The sequence below is a fragment of the Elaeis guineensis genome, chromosome 15 (genome assembly GCF_000442705.2).
Source record: "Elaeis guineensis isolate ETL-2024a chromosome 15, EG11, whole genome shotgun sequence".
NCBI lineage: Eukaryota > Viridiplantae > Streptophyta > Magnoliopsida > Arecales > Arecaceae > Elaeis > Elaeis guineensis.
This window is the reverse complement of record NC_026007.2, coordinates 58,958,668-58,980,459: the sequence shown is the minus strand read 5'-3', so window position 1 is coordinate 58,980,459 and position 21,792 is coordinate 58,958,668. Positions and strand designations below refer to the sequence as shown.

Below are 21,792 nucleotides of genomic sequence, written 5' to 3'. Positions count from 1 at the left end.
ACCTAGAAATTTCAGTTTCCTGTGAAAACAAGCCCTATAAAAGGAAACAGCTCAAGCAATCTGCCTCTTGTTTTTCAAAGATCATCTCAGACTATACAAACATTACCATTTTAAGCACGCAGATTATATCAGAGTATTTAGACATTACCATTTTATGCATGAAACCTGTGCAAAGATGTCTTCTCTCAATTATCTATGGATTCTTAGTCAGCATATCCATACTAAGTTTCTCGATATCTTTCTTTAGAACTCTTGAAGCCGTTTCTTCTTGCCCACTTGATTCATGGCATGTATTTCAATCAATAAAAGAAATAAGGGTAGCATCCAATTTCTTCTCATCTGAAAATAGACTGAATATTCTTTTGCTCCAATTTTCATGGAATAAAAATATAGATTCGGCTTAGCTTTGTCTATCCAAATGACGCAGAAGTCAGCGTAATAGCACAATGGTAATCTCAACAAATCTGACAATAGCCTTCGACCAGTTTATGATCTTGAGAAACCGAGCTAATGATGAATACTGACATTTTCTCCTACCAGCAGCTTCTAATATAGAAATGATCACCGGAGGTCCAGATGCACATCTTAGCACAGAAACAAATAAATCCACAACTAGGAATTTGCAGCTACTTTACATAACGGAAAAATACCCCCAACACTGAAGGGAGCTTTGACAAATGTGTAGCCATGTAGTTGGATGCTTATTATTGACAGGAATACAGGACAAAAAATTACAAGAAACAACAGAAAAATTCCAGCCATCAAAGCATTAAAGATGAACATGGCTTGCAACCAAAGGCCCTCTAAGAAAAAATTTCAATATATTGTAGGAACAATAAGAACTACATTAAATTTAGTATCGAAGCATGTAGGTCCGGCGCCTGAACCAGTTGTAGTCAGGAAGACTCTGGATTGGTCCCATGGCAGCAATAGCAACATCCTGCAAAACAAAAACAAGATGAGCATATTGTGATTAACAGGGTTTTGGTAATGTAATTTGTCAGATTACAAAACATGCTAAAGTGACATGCACCATGAGAAAAGTCCAATAAGTTGATTTAACTGACTCCATGTAATGATGATAATAGTTAGCAACTCGAATACAGCAAGGATCTATCATCAAAACTAGAACCACTATGATAGTTATCTTACAAAGTGAAACCAAACAACTGCACTGAGAGATTGTTTGCGCTCGGTCATCAAACCTCATAATTTAATGTAATAAAGACTGATCAAGAACTACTCCCAGGGGAAGAGTGCTATACAGCCTTTGACTTGTCACTAACACCTGCAATGCAGGTACATACAAGACCTAGTTGGCCATGGCAAGGGGATCCTTAATCCAAACGGCAGCCAAGTTCGTTGAAAACTGAATATTGGTTTACTGCTTCTATTCCTGTCCCTCAAATGGCCAACTGACAGCCTAAGAAATATCCGCATCTATGCCCAACATAATGTTTTGTTGCCTAGTGTTGCTTGCTAAGTCCATATAGATATCATTCTTGCCATTTTATGCCCCTGTAAAAGAAGTGAAGTCCTTACCTGATCAAATATGAAGCGGTTTGCAACACGCTTCACAGTGCTTGCATCAACAGCATCAATCCTCGCAAAAAGCTCGGCAACTGGTATTCTACGGCCATATGTAAGTAGCTACAAGCAGAAAGGCATGCAATTGAACTTAGAGAGAATAAAAAGAAACAGCTCTCAGAGCAAGCCTAAGTAATCAAACCAACACAATACCTGACGACCAATGTCCTCAGCAACAGGGCTACTACCATCAATGTGAAGTTGAAGGGAAGATTTCAGCTAAAATAATATACATATCAGTTAATGAACCGTATAACAAATATACAGTATAGGAAGAACTTGAACATGGACAACCCAGTAAAATGATGAACACTCTTCATCATAAAAGATTGTAATTAGCAGAATAATATGTGTGAATAACGAAATATAATCAACACCCACGGGTCAGCATAGAGTTAAAATCAAGCATTTGTCAACTTGGATAGCAAACTTGATTAAAATTCTATAAGTCACAGGAGCCACGTGAATGGCACTTATTCTCATCATTTGTCAGCACAAGAAATCTGGCTTCGTGTTTGCCAGTGTTCATAATTCATTTCGCATATTGGAACACGTACCTTTAGAAATAATAAATTGATGGAGAATTACAAACCATATGACAGACTGGTCATATAAAAAATCACATGAATCAAGTTTTGGGTGGAAAAAGCAATATGGATTCTTCTTTCCTCAAGATCACAAACTAAAGTTTTGACAGGCAAAGAAAGGGAATCTTCTCCAGTTCCCTTGTTTAGCTTAGCTAATTTCCATAGGCAAGGTTAAGGTCATTAATCTCTCAATTAGCTTAAGCTTTTTCACATGGAAAGGCATAAGGCTAGGAATAAAGTGAATTCAGCATGGTAAGGAAGATACCTGATTACAAGCACGAGTAACATCAGCTTCTGAAACTCGGTAAGACATCTTGCTTATCTCATACATAATCGCATAAGCCAAGTCATCCAAGTAATCAGGCTAGTTCAAAAAAGTAAAAAATGGATAAGTATAAATAGGTCATTCTCAAAACTAAAGAAATAGAACAAAATCAAACATTCTAGTTTTTTTATTTAAAAAAAACTGATTTAAGTCCACCCCCCACCCCCAACAAAAAAACAATGCACAAAGAGCAGTGCAAGATTTTTTATGCAGGTCAGTTGGCAGTCATAAATCACATATCATTGCAACAACACAGCAGCACTATGGAAGATGCAACTCTATCAGAGAGCAGAAAGATGGAGAACGACATAGGCTTAATAAACATAAGTATTCTGGCTAGCAAAATATAAAAATTCTGGCTAGAAAACTTGCATACATGCCTTTTGGGTAAATAGGTCACTCTTAAAACTAAAGAAATAGAACAAAAATCTAATACAAGATCCATCCTCCCCTGGTGCACAAAAGAGCAATGGCAGATTGTTAATGCAGGTCAGTTGGCTGTCATAAATCACATATATAGCAAGCAGTAATATGGAAGATGCAACTCTATCAGAGAGCTGAAAGATAGAGAATGTGTGGGCCCAATTAATATTAATATTCTCGATTCTGGCTGGCAAAATACAAATATTCTGGCTAGAAAACTTGTGTACATGCCTTTGTATAAACAGGTCCATCTTAAAACTAAAGAAATAGACAAAATCAAATATTCTAGTTTTTGTTTTTTCTTTTTTGTAAGAAAAAATATCTGATATAAGATAACCCCCCCCCCCACCCCCCCGCTAATCAAGATGCACAAAAGAGCAGTGTAAGATTTTTGATGCAGGTCAGCTGGCAGTCATAAATCACATATCATTGCAATAACACAGCAGCACTATGGAAGATGCAACTCCATCAGAGAGCCCGAAGATGGAGAATGACATAGGCTCAATGAATATAAATATTCTGGCTAGCAAAATATAAATATTCTAGCAAGAAAACTTGCATACATGCCTTTATATTATTCTTGGAATCATATTAATCAAATGAGAACATAAAAGTAAAGAAACATAATGCAGATATCTTGGCCATCTACTTATTTCTTCACCGAAAGCAATATGATTATGCATCCAACAGACAAAATTCTCCATATCCCATGAAAATAACAATTCAACTTTGCCTTCTTGCCTCATTCTCTGGCAACCTAGGAGAGTGGCTTCTTAGTTGAATGAGCTTACACTACATAACCAATATGACAAGTTTTTACTCGTTAAATGGCCTTAAAGTTTCAAGGCACCCCGTTGTTGTGCAAAGTTTCCTTATCGAGGAGTTCGATGTCAAATAATTTTGGTTCACACTAAGTTAAAATGTGGTTGTTTTTATCAAACTTTGTAGAACATCGCTCAGCCCAAGGTTGCCAAAAGCAAAAGATACCCTTAAGGCAATAGGACCCCAATATCTCCAGAGGTGCCGGACACAAAAATGGCACTCACCTAAAGAAAGGAAGGCATTGATTGAAGAAAAGTTCAAAAAATGTATTAGAAATAATTATTGTATGTATCTAAAAACAATTCAAGCATTATAGGCTTAGTTAAGTTTCAATATAAAAAACCATAATTGTTTTGGCCATTGAATATTGTGCTTTGAATCTTTCAAACATCATGTTGAAATATCATTTCACATATGATGTTCTCAAACAAAAGAAAGCAAAAATAAAAAAATTGGACAACCTAAAGTAGCTTCAAATTCAAACATGATAGCAAAAACCACTTCCCAAAACATGTTTGATATTTATAAACAAAACACAACCCAAAAAAAAAAAAAAAAGCAAATCATGAAACATGCTCGAGAAGCCCTCTTATTTCCAATAGATCAAAGCAAGCCTCAAAAGTAAAGCAAACAAAGCTCTAGAAAATCAGACAAAAAAGGGATAGAAAGAATACTAATGGACATTGGACAGTTGCTTGCCCAAATGCCTCTCACTTTGTTCTATACACTCACCTAGGCATTGCCTTAATAAACTCATCTTGCCTAGGGATTGTTGGGTGCTCAAGGGCTTCCTCACCCTGGAGCACCTTTGACAACATTGCTTAAACCACAAACCCAACCTTATATAGAAAGAAGGGAAGCCCTTTACTTTAAAACACATAACTTTAAGATCTCAACCCTAAAAATGTATGAACATTCATATAGCAACTAGCAATAATAGCAGATGCATCTAGAAAAAAAAGAATCTGTATTCTTTCAATTCCATTAAGACAAGAAAACTTAGCCTAAACCCAAAGAACATGTTCACATCCACCTCACATGACTCCAGTTCTTAAATCAAATAACCATAAAAAACCACCCTGCACCCACAACATCTAAACTGAATTAAAAATTTCCCAAGAGCCTGTTTGGAAAAATCCCAGAGGATCTGGTGGGATCTTTTTTTTCTTTTTAATCCCACACACATCAGACCCTGAAACACCAGGAACTCTTCCGCTCCCTCTACTGCTCCCTCTCCCTTCCCCTTCCCCTGCGCTCTCTCTCCGGCTGGTCCTACCAGATCCCAAGATTTTCCAAAACATGCCCTAAGCAAAATTGGCTACAGAACATATTTGCACCACAAAACATTCCTGCCTTGAACATGGAATTCTTATATTATTGAACCACGAATTCATATTAATCCTATTGTTCTTTCTGATTTTATACAAAGTGTCATACAGGTTCTCTCCCTTGAAATATTATATCACTTAGAGGCTTCCTTCCTTAAAGATTGTCAATTCCTAGAAATAACAAAAAGCAAATTGCATATTGCCCCCCACATCATGGTTGGGAGTCCCGAATATCGCGAACACATCATCTTATCTTTGGCTTAAGTTTTGCTTCAGATGCTCCTAACCACAATAATGAATATTTAAAGAATTGTAGACCTGGTAATCTGGGAGCTTAAGTAGCACTTCAAGAACAATAACTACTTTGTGAAAACTTCGACATGTTGCCCCTTCTTCGATCAAGAGAGCAGCATGTGGATTTCTTAATGGAGAGATACTGTCATGGACACCAACAACTCCAACCAAGCACTAAGCATGATCCATTGCTCATTGATGTTTCACTCTTTAACTCAACTATCAAATGTAAAGCCAACTTAGCTCAATGAAAGAGAGCATCACATGATATGGTTGAGTGCAAGGTTACATAGTGTTGTAAAAGGCCATAGGCGCACCTAGGCACTAAGGGTCCCCGGAGCCTAGGCGCAAGGTGCAGGCGCACACCAAAACAGAAAAACAGAGAACGAGCTATAGGCAAGAATTCCAACAAGTAAAAACTAACAACCTATTATTAAAAAGTAAAAACAAAAAAAGATCGAGCTATAGACAAAAGTCTAGTATGTAAAAACTAGCTCTAACCCAAAAACACTCGAATAAGTGCTTTCTAAATTCCTAATTGGCTAATCCTCGTCATCATCATCAAGCAAACCAGCTTCATCATTTTCTTCTTGTTCCTCTCCAATATCTTTCTCGTACTCATCATCTGTCTCCTCTGATTCAAATACAAGCTGCACTTGGGATGGTGTTAGGCTATGAAATGAGATGGAGGTGCTTCTTAGACGATGAGATGAGATGGAGCCTAATGGGGATGCTTCAGCTTCTGCCTTCTGATTCTTTTAGACGATTCCGAAAGCCTCATGTGGGTTTTTAAAGTCCGTTTGACTTTCAATGATACCTTTCCAATCCCTATTTACTATTATTGACCTTTCCTATGCCCTCGGAGCCTAGGCGCAAGGCGTAAGCACGCGCCTGAGAGAAGTCAGGTGCCAAAAATAAAAAAACAGAGAACCAGCTATAGATAAGAATTCCAGTAAGTAAAAACTAGCACCCTATTGTTAAAAAGTAAAAATAGAAAAAGATCTAGCTATAGACAAAAGTCTAGCATATAAAAACTAGCTCTAACACAAAAGCAATCAAATAAGTGCTTTCTAAATTCCTAGTTGGCTAATCCTTCTCATCATCATCATCAAGCAAACCAGCTTCATATTTTCTTCTTGTTCCTCTCCAACATCTTTCTCATACTCATCATCTGTCTCCTTTAATTCATCTACAAGCTACACTTGGGATCGTGTCAGGCTATGAGAAGAAATGGAGGTGCTTCTTAGGTGATGAGATGAGATGGAGCCTGATGGAGATGCTTCAGCTTTTGCCTTCTGATTCTTTAAGACGATTCCAAGAACCTCATGTAGGTTTTTAAAGCCCGTTTGACTTTCAATGATACCTTTCCAATCCCTATTTACTATAATTAACCATTTCTACGAACTATAACTGACCTTTCCAATTTCTTAAAAAACTAAAAATTAATACTTACTGAAATCCGACGCCTCTTGGGCACCTCATTGCGCCTCTGCATTGACCAATGCAAAGGCATGCGCTTGAGGGCTGTCACCTCAACTAGGGGGTACAGAGGCGACAACCCTTGTGCCTAGCGCCTTTTGCACCTAAGGTGCACCTCAGGCATGCATTTAATAACACTAACATGTACACAAATAAAAATGAGAAATTTCAAGTTTAAAGTGGATGATGACAAAATCTGAGTTCCAATTTTGGTTTGAAAATATTATGAAGACAAAAGCAAGAAACAAGGAGAAATAAGAAGCTGGTGCAAGTAGAATAGATATAAAGGATGAGTAGGAAGCAACCAAAAGACAAATACCACCAAGATTTATTCAAAATATCTGATATATAGTATCCAGGAGTTGGTCATCTAAACTTTTAACCCATATTACTACATGGAAACAAAATCCTTTAAAACTTGCCTCCAATTAAAACTCTGCCTTAAACTATAGGAAAATATGAAAGATTTAACAACATATGACAGTCAAATTAGACTATGGGGAACAAGAAGGAGAACTCATCATACACATCCACTATACAATCAATTAGCAGAGCAATAATACGAGTAATCAAAATTTTGTTACAAGAAATAAGGTTGTATACCGAACTGCTGCTTCAAATACTAATTTTACGAGAATCTCACAAAACATGCATTAAATGAATCCAATACAGTATCTCAAATAAAGGCACCAAATTACCACAATCTGAGCAAAAACTGGAATGCCAGAATTTTTGTCTACATTGAATCACCAAAGATTTTACAACAAGGCTAGCTGAAACAACAAACAGAGTAAGAGACCATTAAGAGAGGAGCCATCAATTGGCCTGTAGATGCCATGGGAATATTCAATAGATAAGTAAAAAACATGAAAATGAACCATCAATTGGCCTGTAGATGCCATGGGAATATTCAATAGAGAAGTAAAAAACATGAAAATGAAAAACACATCCAATGTTATCGAGTGGAAATTATAGAATTTAGAAGCAAGCACAGTTTTTTTTTTACATTCTATCCAACATATTCACAAAGTTACAATGAGTAATAAATCTAAAAAGCAAGGCAACCAAGCAAACGAATCTGCATTAGACTTCAATGAGCACAAGAAGATAACAACTAACCTTAGCAACTGCATAAACACCAAATAGACCAGTATCCTTGTAGTTGGTATTAAAAGCCATCATGCTCTCAGCTATTTCATTAACTGCAATCCTTTGTCCAAGCTCTGAGCTGTCAAATTTGGAGCAACAAATTAGATATAAGATATATATTTGCAATAAGTCCTCTTATATATTTTGCTACAAGAGAAAAATGATTAAAACCCACCCCATGTGCTTTCCACCTCCAGAACTTTTGTTCCAGGAACCCAGCATGGATTGCATGACCATCAAAGCAATGGAATCAGGATCTGTCCAGGATGCTCCACTGAAAGCAACCGCAAATTGTGCAAGTGGAATATCATCATCTATAATTCTAACCTGAACTTGGTGAGATAAAAATAATCTCAGAAAGACATTACTTTTGTGGTAAAGAATCAAAAATTGCAGAAATTTGAAACTAGTCATCCAACCTCGGAGCCAGTAAAAATAGCTGGTTCTTTTGCAACAAGCTGAGATGCTGTTGTAGGGTCTGCTGAGAGTTTTGTGAACAGCTTCTTCACCTGCTCAACTATTTCTTCATGCTTCACAGCACCAGCAGCAGAAATGACCTGTATACAGAATGCACAGGGATATATTGTTTGACATTGAAATGAATACAAATAGAGAATCATATGCAATTTTACTCAAAACAAACAATTAAATTCGTAAGCACAGTAAGGTGCCCTACCATTCTAGGAGCTGTATAATGAGTTGAAATGTAGTTCTTAAGGTGTTCTTTTGTGATTGTCTTGATATTTGAAGCAGGTCCCAGTATTGTTCTTCCCAATGGAGTATACTGGAACGCTGTTGCATGCAAATGGTCAAAGATAACTTCTTCAGTTTGTCCCTCCACCTGCATAACAATAAAAATAAATCATGAACATAGCACTAATCCATTGTAGAATTCTGAAAGGACCATCCATCACAGCTTCTAAGGCAAATAAATAAATAAATAAAATTATGCTATACAAAATAGAAATACAAAGCATGTATAATTAATTGCTTGAATTAATTGAACAGTGCATGCAGAATAACTTGACCTCTGCAGTGCAATATGCAATGCCATTATAATTGCAGACTACACATTCCAACTATGATGTAGGTGCATCTCATCGTCATCAGGACATAATCTGTGCAAACTGTTTTTCTTAGGCAAAAGAGTTAATGCTGAGACATTTAAACTTGTAAGAGAAATGTCAGAATGAAAGAGAATCCTAGTACTCCATTAAGGACTGTGAAAAGTTAGGAAGGGCAAAAACAAATGCAGCTCAGATTTGAATCCAACTTGTGTAACTAGCTCATATAATTCTTTCTATAGAACATTCTTGGATGGTTTGAAGTAGAAAAGCAAATAATTTTTTTCCAGTAAAGATAAAACATCTTATATATTTCTGTAAGCTTTTTTTTGTACAGTATGACTTATACTTCTATGTTTTAAAGGAAAAAAATAAGACACCAGGAAGCAAAGCCAATTATCAAAAGTTTCAGTTCCTATAAATATCATTCAAATTACTAAAAGTACATGAAACAGAGGTCGTAAAATGAGAACCAAAATTTGGGCTTTGAGAAGCATCAAACATCTCATAACTCTACCTTGACATTGAAATGAATATCAAAAAAGGAATGTTTAAAAGCATGAAGCAACTCATAACCTTTCTGTAATGGAATCTGTTGTGGGGGCTATCCCACCTCATCATAAAACCGACTTCAACTAAAGGCCGACTTCATCATAAAACCGACCTCAACCAAAGACTGAGCTCATAAGAAAGCCGACCTGAACTGGAAGCTGAGCTCATCATAAAGCCAACCTGAACTGGAGGCTGAGCTTATCATAAGATCGACCTAGACTGAAGGCTGACCTCCTTAGAAGACTGAATACCGATCTGACTCATCTCAGCTCATATGAATATCGATCTGACTCATCTCAACTCATATAAATACCAAAGCAAAATATTCCATATATCCAAGACGTCCAGAATCTCATATGATACTTGATCTCACCTCGATATTTTATCGAGATGAACTATTACATTAACGGCCACAGTCATCCAGCAAAAACTAACCACGATTTCACATACAGTCATACTACAACTCATCCCCAACTGACATATACAGCTAAGTATGACCTCATTTCCAGCTAATACATATAACTATGCTCTAGCTCACATACAAACTCCTCTAACGGCCTAACAAACTCTCTAACGATCTCATCAACCCCTCTATAAATAGAGGATCAAGGGATCCTCCATATAAATTCTGACTCCTAAGTCCCAAGTTCTAAGCTCAAGCTCTAGAGCTCAAACTAGAGTGGAACTCTGCCGGTGGGAACTTTGTCAGTTCTCAAATGAGAGCTCTAATTCCCATCCAATCCAAACTTTCTAGTTCCACACAAACCCTCCTGCTCTCTTCTACTTTCTCCACCTATTCTCGAATCTTGAACTGACATAAGCATCGGAGGGTCAAAAATCGGAGGATCTCCATCCGATTTCTTGACTTGTTTTGCAAGTTTTCTTGAAGACTTGCCAGATCGGACTGCACGGCCTCTCCAGTATGGCTTCATCCGATCTCATCATTTCAGATTTTGAGCCTCCTTGCAACAGTTTGGTGCTAGGAGGGCCTTACCCAAAAAATTTGTAGAAAAATGATGAATCAGAGAGCACAAAACAACGTACTGCAGAACAGCAACCACAGGCAGTTCTTCAAGAAAATCCGTCTCAGCACAATGAGTCCTCAATAAAATTTTCTTTAATATCTCAATTCTTATCCACAGGAGGTCAGATCCCTCTATGTAGTCTTATCAGGTCACATCACTTTACCACACCATCCCTAGAGCCTTAAGCTATCAACTCATGACATTAATAGAGATGGCCCCTACATCCTGTGAGGTAATAACACTCACCAATTCAGAAAACCAAAGGACCATGCTCGGTGCTCAAGAACATAATGAGGGGCGAAGATGTCCTTTTCGGCCACTTCTTTTCTCAAGGCTCTTAAACAGAACTCATAACCTCTCTTGTAATAAATTCTCAAGCTCCATCTACTATTTTATTCCTTTCTTGCAGGTCAACAGATTCTTGAGTACATAAGTCGAAGGAAAAAAATCAAATAAAGACAAGAAAGTCTGTCCAAACGAGATATTTATTTGAAGAAACTTAAGTTCCGAAGAAGAAGATCGTGACATCCAAAAAAAAAATTCTCACACATCTACCTCCGAACATGGCTGAAGTCACTTGTGAGCAGCCTTCCGTGAGTTAGCTCTCATGCACCAAATGGGTGCAATGATGCCCATCCCATCATCATACAGGTAACGTAACCCAAAAAAAGAAGAAAAAGAAAAGAAAAAAAAGAAGAAGAAGAGAGGAGAAGGTCCTCATGCATCTGACCTCGGACACGGCCGAAGTCACCTTACAGGTGACATAACAAGACAAGATAAAAAAAAAAAGAAAAAAAAAGAAAGAAAAGAAAAGAAAAGATGAAAGGGAGGAGGGAATAAGTGGGCTCCCTCCGCCCGAGGTCACCAGCAGGCCACCCACGTGCCTCCCGGAGCCGCACACCGCCCGATCGGCCGCCACTAGAGCCTCCAACGCTCTCGCGAGCCTCCTGGAGCTGCATGTCGTCCGATCGACCGCCGTCAGAGCCTCCAATGCTCCCGCCTGCTTCCTGGAGCCGCGCACCAGCAGATTGGCCACCGCCAGTGCCTCCTGCACTCCTTCGTGCCTCCCATCGTCGAGCTCCCCCACAGATCGACCGTCACCCAAGGCCATCCGCATGCCCACGCACGTTCTTGGTGCCAGACCTCATCGGACTGAGGCCTTCGTGCTCCCGTGCGCATCTTGACGGTGGACTCCATCGAATTGGTGGCCCTCGGGTCTCCAATTCCCTCCTTCGTGCTCACATGCATTCTCGAGGTGCAGCACCCGGATCGATATTTTTCCGATGTCAAAGCTCTCCGCATCGGTGGCCCCTGCTCCCATGTACCTTGCAGCACCAAAATCTTTTAGGTCGGTGATGTTCCGATGTCAAAATTCCCCTGATCCGCCATCCCCAAGGCCTCCCGCATGCCCGCGTGCATTCCCGAAGCCAAGCACCACTGGGTCAGCATTTTCTCGACGTCAAAGCTCTCCCCATTGGTGGCCCCTGCTCCCATGTGCCTTTCGGTACCAAAATCGATGGTTTACCGATGTCAAAACCCTCCAGACCACCTATCACCGGATTTGCTGTGCTCCCGTATGCTTTCCGGTGCCAAAAAACTTTTGATCGATAATTTTCCAATGTCAACACTCCCTATACCGGTTGTCACCAAGACCGGTGCAATCCCTTAAGCCTCCCAGCACTAGGCTTCGCTGAGTCGGTAATTTCTCGGCATCAAAATCCATCCGATGCCCCCTTGCACCTCTTGAGCCCAAGACCAATAGGACGGTCCTCCCTAAAACCTCTAATGCTTCCATGCACCTCCCAAAACCAAGATCGACAAATCAGCCTTCATCGAGGCCACCCGCACGTCCACATGCATTTTCAACGCCAACCCAGTCAGACCAAGGTCTACAGTGATCAATGGCCTCCCGACACCAGTACAGCCCTCTTAGCATCCACGCACCTCTCGGCGTCGAACCCTGCTAGACCGCTCTGGTTCTTGAAGTGCAACAGACTGATCTTGTTGAATTCGTGGGGCATACTAAACCAAAGACAAGGCAAAAGTTATAATACAGTCAGTATCCTCAAATGATGCATCACCTTACTAAGTTCTGTATAAGCACCGTAAATCTTTAAAGGTGCCACTGAATGCATACAACCTTGGACAATGCCAAGGAGACCTATGGGTGTCTTCAAAGACCAGATCAAGATTGATTCAAAAAAAAAAGAGAGAGAGAGAGAGAGAGAGCTTGATCTCCAGCCAAGGTTAAAATGATTCAAAGCACAGACCAAGCCCAAGCCGAATAACAAGAACTCAAGCAGAACTCGTGAGTTGTCAAACAAAAACTCCTGATAAAAGACTCTTAAGCTTCCATCTGCTATTCCCTCTCTTTTCCTTCTTATAGGATCAAAGGAGAAAAGTAGGGCCAAGCCGAAATCAAAATCACAGTTGAACAGAAGTCAAAATCAGGCTAACATAAAGTAAAAACAAACCCAAATTGACGCAAAGCTTAAGCCCAAGCTGAGACAAAGAATAGAAAAAGATCAAACAGAATCCAAAGGCTTTCGAACAGAACTCGTAACCACCATGGTAACAAACTCTCAGACTCTCAAAGTCCCATCTACTATTCCATTCTTGTTTTGCAAGACAACAAGTTCTTAAGCATATGAGCCAAAACAAAAATTAAACAAAACCATAGTGAATATCAAACTCAAAGCTAAGGTGAAGATTAAGCCGAGATAAAGGCAGTCCAAAACTTATGTCGTCAAAAGACCGACTTCATCAGGAGGCCGAGCTCATCAGAAAACTATCCCCATTAAGAGGCTGAAAACCGACCTCATCAACAGACCGAGTTCATTAAAAAACCGATCTCATGAGAAGGGCGAAGGTTGAGCTTATTAAAAAGCCGACCTCAACAGAAAGGCTCAACAAAAACTCATTAGAAGGTGAAACACCTAACCTCCATATTAGACCTCAATAAAAATTCAATCTCCAGATTGGTACAACATCGAGAGGCACAAATGGAGATAAGATCTCTCCAAATCCAATCTTCGGATCAGTAAAGCTCCAATAGGCACAAATGGAGATAAGATCTCCCTAAATCCAATCTCTAGATTAGTAGAGCTCCAAAAGGCACAAATAGAGATAAGATCTCGCCAAATCCAATCTCCAAATTGGTAGAGCTCCGAGAAGCACAAATGAAAATAAGATCTCTCAAATATCGATCTATGGATCGAAATTATCTTTTAGCTCTATAAAATACCAACCTCAAGGTCGAGGTTACTTTTTAGCTCTATAAAATACCGACCTCAAGGTCGAGATTATCTTCAGCTCTATAAAATACCGACTTCAGGATCGAGGTTATCTTTCAACTCTATAAAAAACCAAACCTATAGGTCGAGGTTATCTTTCAGCTCTATAAAATACCGACCTACAGATCGAGGTTATCTTTCAGCTCTATAAAATACCGATCTGCAGATCGAGGTTATCTTTCAGCTCTATAAAATCCCAATCTCAAGGTCGAAGTTATCTTTCAACTCTATAAAATACCGACTTACGGATCGAGGTAATCTTTCAGCTTTATAAAATACCGACCTACGGATCGATGTTATCTTTCAGCTCTATAAAATAGTGACCTCAAGGTCGAGGTTATCTTCAACTCTATAAAATTCCGACATCAAGGTCGAGATTATTTTCAGCTCTATGAAATATCGATCTCGGGATCGAAGTTATCTTCAGCTCTATAAAATATTGATCTCAGGGTTGAAGTTATCTTCAGCTCTATAAAATACCGATCTCAAGGTCGAGATTATCTTCAGCTCTATAAAATATCGATTTCAAGATCGAGATTATCTTTCAGCTCTATAAAATACCGACCTACAGGTCAAGGTTATCTTTCAACTTTATAAAAAATCGATCTTCAGGTCGAAGGTTATTCTGAAGCTCTATTAAATGCCGACTTATGATCGAGATCATCTTGAAGCTCTATCAAACGCTGATTTATGGATCGAGAGTATCTTGTAGCTCTATAAAATACCGATCTACAGATCGAGGTTATCTTAAAATTCTATTGAAAATACCAATCTCCAGATCGATAAAATCCTAAATGGCCAAAATGGAGATAAGATCTCTCCAAATCCAATCTTCGAATTAATAGAACCCCGAAGGGCCAAAATAGAGATAAAGATCTCTCTAAATCCAATCTTTGGATTGTTAGAGCCTCGAGAGGCATAAATGAAGATAAAATCTCCCAAATATCAATCTACGAATCGAGGTTATCTTAATATTCTATCAAATACCGATCTACGAATCGAGGCTATCTTGCAGCTCTATAAAATACAAATCTTCGAATCGAGGTTATCTTGATATTCTATTAAATATCGATCTATAAATCGAGATTATCTTTCAGCTCTATGAAATGCCGATCTTCGAATCGAGATTATCTTGATATTCTATCAAATATCGATCTACGGCTTGAGGCTATCTTTCGGCCCTATAAAATACAAACCTCCGAATCAAGGTTATCTTGATATTCTATCAAATACCGATCTCAAGATCGAAATTATCTTGAAGCTCTATGAAATATCGATCTACGGATTGAGATTATCTTAAAGCTTTTTCAAACATCAATCTATAGGTCAAGATTATCTTGAAGTCCTATCAAATACTGACCTACGGATCGAGATTATCTTGAAGATCTATTGAATACCGATCTCATGATCGAGATTATCTTCAGCTCTTTAAAATCCGACCTATAGATTGAGGTTATCTTAAAGCTCTATAAAATACCGATCTCCGGATCGAAAATATCTTAAAATTTTAATAAAAATTGGATCTACTCAAGGCTACATCGAATGGAGAAATACGCAGCTCAAATCAAAAGCTGCTGTGAAATACCCTTAAAAGGCAAGGAGATGAAAAACATCAAGATGAAACTTCCGACGCATAGGAGACTTGATCTACCCATGATGACATCGAAGAGGATGTGAGCAGTTCACTTGAAAAAATAAATGGTACAGATTCACTATCTCGGATAAGTTGAGAATTTTTTTAGGCTACTTTTTTCATCCAAAAGCAAATTTTTCAGACTTAAAAGTGGGGCAAAAGTGTTGTAGGGGTTATCCCACCTCATCATAAAACCGACCTCAACTAGAAGCCGACCTCAATCAGAGGCTGAGCTCATAAGAAAGTCGATCTGAACTGGAGACTGAGCTCATCATAAAGCCGACCTGAACTAGAAACTGAGCTCATCATAAGACCGACCTGAATTGAAGACTGAGCTCATCATAAGACCGACCTAAACTGAAGACTGAATACCGACCGACTCATCTCAACTCATATGAATACCGATCTGACCCATCTCAGCTCACATAAATACCGATCTGACTCATCTCAGCTCATATAAATACCGATCTGAAGCAAAATATTCTATATATCCGAGACGTTCGGAGTCTTATATGATACTTGATCTCACCTCGATATTTTATTGAGTTAAACTATTACATTAACAGCCATAGTCATCATGTGAAAGCTGGTCACGAGTTCACATACAGCCATACTACAACTCATCTCTAGCAGGCACATACAGCTAAATATGACCTCATTTTCAGCTAATACATATAGCTATGCTTTGGCTCACATACAAACTCCTCCAACGGCCTAACAAACTCCTCCAACGATCTAACAAACTCTCTAACGGTCTCATCAGCCTCTCTATAAATAGAGGGTCAAAGGATCCTTCAGGTAAATTCTGACTCCTAAGTCCCAAGTTCTAAGCTCAAGCTCTTGAGCTCAAACTAGAGTGGAACTCTACCGATGAAAATTTTGTCAGTTCTCAAATGAGAGCTCTAGTTCCCATCCAGTCCAAACTTTGTAGTTCCACACAAACCCTTCTCTCTTCTCCTTTCTCCACCTCCTGTTCTCGAGCTTTGAACTGACTTAAACATCGGAGGGTCAAAAACCGAAGGATCCCCACCCGATTTCTTGACTTGTTTTGCAGATTTTCTTGAAGACTTGCCAGATCGGACTGCATGGCCTCTCCAGCTTAGCTTCATCCTATCTCATCATTTCAGATTTTGAGCCTCGCAGCAACAAAACCCTAACGAAAAAATATCAAGATAGATGCATCTCAGAATGCCACAAATCAGCATTTCAATCTCTACAACATTCAATTTCAGCATCAGAAATGGGAATAGATCAGCAACTTTTTTAGATTTCCAATATATATTCCCATCTCACTATGTAAAAAGAAATAGTAACAATGCTCAGAAAAAATTCACCCAAAAAAAAGTCTAGGGAAAAGTTAATTTAGTTGCATATTGCCCTATATTTGCATTACGACATAGTTATGTAATTCATAGTCATTCTTCCTTTAAAGACACATAAATTTTATGCAATAAAGTTAAATTTTATGCAATAAAGTTTGTACTTGAAATATACACCTGGAACCTAAGTATGGTATCTCAGTCATGGGATCTAAGTTCCATATACGTGCACGCACGCGCGCACACACACACATATATATATACACGCAAACACACAAATATAAGAGTTTTGAGTTTCAACATATTCTATTGTAGATTCCCTCTGCCACAAGTTTGGATGAAAATATCCTTCAACAAATTTTTAAATACTCTTCCAACTAACTTTAATAACATTGTAAAGTATTTGATTAAAATAAATAAAAAATCTCAATCCCCAAATCTCACATACACGATAATCGTAGCGCTCTCTCTCTGTCTCTCACACACACAACACTCTCTCCTCTCCACCGCCCATCACTTCGAAACCCTCTATCCCAACACCCCTCCCTCTCTCATCTCCTTCCCCTCCTCCAATCCCCTACCCCTCCCTCCCTCCCTCTCTCATCTCCTTTCCCCTGCCCCACACCTCACTCTGTTCCAAATCCCTCCTTGCCCTCTCCAACCCACCTGCCTTATTGGCCCCCCTCCCTCCATTCCCCTTAGATGCCCTAGCCTCTCTTCCTTCTTCTCATCTCTCCTTTACAAGCACCAAAGTTTTCTTTATTTTAATATTTTCAATTTTTATTTTTTAGATATCTACATTATTTTTGATTTTTTTGTTGTATTTTTTCTTTCTTTTATATTTCATTTTTTTCTTGTTCTACAGATTTTTCTCTCTATTTTACTCTTATCAAATGCATTTGTTTTCTTTTGGTTTTACTTTAAATTTTTTATATTAAATTTAACTTGTTTCTAATAAATGAATATATTTTCTTTTATCTTCATTTTGTATCATTTTTATATTTTTTTATTTGATCCATTTTTGTTCTACTATACATTTTTCTTATTTCATTTTACTTCTTATTTTTGTTATAAACTTTTATTATACATTCTAACATTTTTTCAGTACATTCTATATTTAATTTTATATTTCCAAAGTAGAAAAAAAATAAATTTAAAAATAAAGACATTTTATGTATTTTACAAGTGACCATTTTTTTCACTTTTTTGATATTTTATTTACTTTATTTTATTTTCTATTTTATGTTATGAGTTTTTGTTTTATTTAATTTAATTTCTTTAACTCTATTTCTATATTTGATATTTTAGTTATTTTTTGTTATATATTTTTTCAACTAAAAAGTCTAAATTAAATGTGATAAATATCTGTTTACTTTGATGATTATTGTTTTATGAAACATGTATTGCATGTGCCTACTTATTAAAAAGGAACAGTTGGGATATGCTTGTAATTTAAATTTTCTAAATTTTTTTCTAATCCAAAAGTCTAATAAGAAATCCTTCCTGACAACATCCTCATCTACAAAACAAATTCAAACATGAGAGAGATTTTAAATCCTAACAATAAAGAATCATTCAATAACTGTTCAAATTTTAAAAAAAATTATCAAGTATTTATTGTAACTAGAATGTTAAACAAAAGTGTTTTCCTTTTTACAATCATAACTTTATTTATATTTTATTTTTAATATAACAATCGAGGACCTCACCAAAGAAGACGAGTCAGAAAGGTGTTATTTAGGTCTTTTGGTCCTATATAAGTAACGAAGATCTATCTGGTGCACAGTCGATGTAGGATTAAAAACACATCCGCACGGATCCCCACATACTCTCATTTTTAATTCCTGCCATTTTTACCAAGCTAAAGTCCAAATCCATTCAAATCTAATCACAAGCACAATGACTGGCCCATGCCTAGCCCCCAATAAGCCCATATTGCAATATCCCATAGTCCATATGAGCCATGGACAAGATCCACTCTACTATCATTGGTAACCACTCAAGATCTCATTCAAAAAAACTAGCCAAAAAGATGTTATTTAGATTCCTTGGCCCTATATAAATATCCAAAATTTATGGCAGTACATAGTCAATGTAAGACTAAACACATGCCCGCATGGATTCTCATATTTTAAACATACATTGCATGTGCCAATTTGCTAGTATATGTACATGCATGCATGCATATATACATATGTGTATAGTTTTGTAACATGATGAAAATTCAATTCAATCCAAAATATACACCATGGAAGATTTCATAGTAGGGTACAAGATGACAGTCCCAAAGCTGGTCCACAGCATTGGTCCATCATGCCATGCACTGTACACAGCTTTCATCACACCAGCCATGAAAGCATCCTCAAAAACCAGAAATAACTTTTTAACAAATTATCAGAGATTTAATAATGCACTGGAGGGAATTTTTGTATGTTGCCTATGCAACTTCAATATAACTTACAACTAGTGAGAAGTGAGAATCAAGCATAGCCGCAGTCAGAATTAACTAGATTGTGTCTCAGCCAATATGACCATCCGATAAGTGTTTTTTCCTATCATTTCCCATTGTGACATTCGAAGCCTTTTTTTTCCAACAAAAGAGCATTGCACTTTCTTACACCTTTTCTGCTAGCGTGCACTCATTGGCATTCAAAATACATCTAGATTCTTGACTAAAGCAATTTGGTTACTGTTATTTCAACTAATATTATCAATGTGTGCCTCAGGTACAGTATCCAAATCAGACAATGCCAAAGTTCCATCAGAAATAAATTTCCCAAATTCACCAAGCTAACCATATAAAGGAGAACATCCAATGTTGCCATGCAAAACTAAACAATCAATCCCAAGTTAGTCATTACAACAACTAAAATGCAGTAAGAAAACAAAGAATAACCACTTTCTTTATCACATATGAAGCATATCAAAATAACCTGCACTGCTCACTCCACTAACCCACGGTTTGAACAAGACAAAGGAATGCAAATTTACTAATATAAAGTAGAAATATTATAATTTATAGCATAAATCTCTAATACAAACAAGACTGAGAATCAATGCTTTGCAACAACAACTTTTTCCGAAGACGCCTAGGAGGAAAAATGTCGTTTTTATATATTAACGTGGCTTTGATCATGTTAAGATTTCAAATACAAATAACTGGAAGAAAAGAAATAGGCAACTAGAACACTAGATAACAGATAATAACAAATCTGAAAATTAACAAATCGGCAGTTTTTTTTTTTAAAAAAAAAGCAATTTTTATGCATCCAAAATGCCAGAAAGGAAAAAAAAAAAAGTAAGAACATGTACCTCTTCCATCTCGCGGAGGATGACATCACGCTCCCGATTGATCCGGGCCTCGTCGAAGCTGGAGTTCTGAAGAATATCGGCGAGGATCTCGAGCGCCTTGGTGACGTCCTTGTCCATGACCTTGGCGTAGTAGGTGGTCTGCTCCCTGGAGGTGTAGGCATTGAGATGGCCCCCCATGTTCTCAATCTCCTCCTCGAGCTGCCTCACCGTCCGATCCGCGGTGCCCTTAAAGATCATGTGCTCCAGGAAGTGGGCAGTGCCGTTGGTCTCCTCGTTCTCGAAGCGGCTGCCGGCATCGATCCAGACGCCGACGGTAGCGGTGCGGGAGGCGAGAGTCGACTCGGTGGCGACGCGGAGGCCGTTGGGGAGAGTGGTGACGCGGGTCTCCGGGGTGGAGAGGATCGGGGTGTGGTCAGCGAGGGCGGGGTGGGGGGAGGCGTAGCGGAGGAAGCGGGGGTCCGGGTCGTCGAGGCGCTTGATCTTGGCGCTGACGGCGCGGGCGAGGACGTCGTAGTGCATGACCGGGGGGCCGGTGGAGGGGGCAGCGGCCGAGGGGGCGACGGCGGCGGGGGAGGTGGAGGCGGATCTGGAGGGGTGGAGGAGGGGGAGGCGGCGGCGGCCGAGGGTAAGGAGCTTCCGGATCGCCATTTTTGCTAGGGTTTCCAGGGGAAATTAGGGTTAGGCTTCGAGGAGAAGAGAAGCTGGAAGGGGAAGAAGAAGAGAGGAGCCGCCGAAAGTCAGTAAAATGTAAGGAGAGAGTAATGGAGATGATGAGGAGATGAACCGCGGACCGAGAATTATAGGGTGAGGTGGGAGGCGCGGCGGTGCGCGGGATGCTTGGCGCGCTCTCTCCCGATTATTTGGGACACGGGTGGTGCGACTGCTGGAGTCGCGACTTGGGAATCTGGGATAGATTAAGGCAAACCTGATTCCGGGGAATGGGTGGATGGGAACGGGGTGTACTTTGGCTAGGAAATATCAGTCCAGTCTTATGGTAGCTTGAAGGCCTTTGATACAGCCTAACTTTAAATTTGATTAAAATGTCAGCCAAGTGTAATCCAAGTTATGCCAGGACAGGTTGTATCTTTGGCACAAAAGAAGATATCAACTTCACATGAATCCATCGTTGGATGGTTGAACGGTAGCTTTTAGATTTGTATAGGTGGATAAATGGAGGAGCTTGGAGCGCTTTGATACATATGTATGGTATGATCCAAAGTTTAATGTTGCGAAAAAAGATCAATCATTCTTTCACGTAAAAGATACAATCCAAACCTAGTTGTGCCTGTTTTCACGATTCCATAGCAATTGGGTTTTGAGTTTAAAAGATTGGATTTATCCAATGGTAGGATTAGTTGAAATTGTGCCTAAGGCTACAAATAGATTGAGTTAACCTTTGATCTGGCCCAATCTCATGGGATGGGTCAGAATTAAAAATTAGATTTAATATAAATTCTGAGTTAGGTCTGAATTTTGTATTTTTCAACCTAATCTTACTCAATCTAACTCATATTTTATCTAGGTCTTTTAGATCAAAAAAAAAAAATGCCCCACTCGACCCAAGCCCGATTTGGCTCAATCCAAAAATAGGGATGGCAAT

At 38.7% G+C, this 21,792-nt stretch overlaps 1 protein-coding gene across 1 annotated transcript; it reads right to left on the bottom strand.

The window, feature by feature from the left end:
• Positions 1 to 601: 601 nt before the first annotated feature.
• Positions 602 to 21,058, bottom strand: LOC105058067 (probable mitochondrial-processing peptidase subunit beta, mitochondrial). Its single transcript, XM_010940846.4, has 9 exons — positions 20,193 to 21,058; positions 8,671 to 8,835; positions 8,414 to 8,551; positions 8,170 to 8,321; positions 7,965 to 8,073; positions 2,440 to 2,538; positions 1,741 to 1,806; positions 1,543 to 1,650; positions 602 to 940 (listed from the first exon to the last, which is right to left on the bottom strand). Exons 1-9 carry the CDS (start codon positions 20,838 to 20,840, stop codon positions 854 to 856), a joined length of 1,572 nt encoding a protein of 523 aa, XP_010939148.1. The 5' UTR covers positions 20,841 to 21,058; the 3' UTR covers positions 602 to 853.
• Between the last annotated feature and the right edge of the window lie 734 nt (positions 21,059 to 21,792).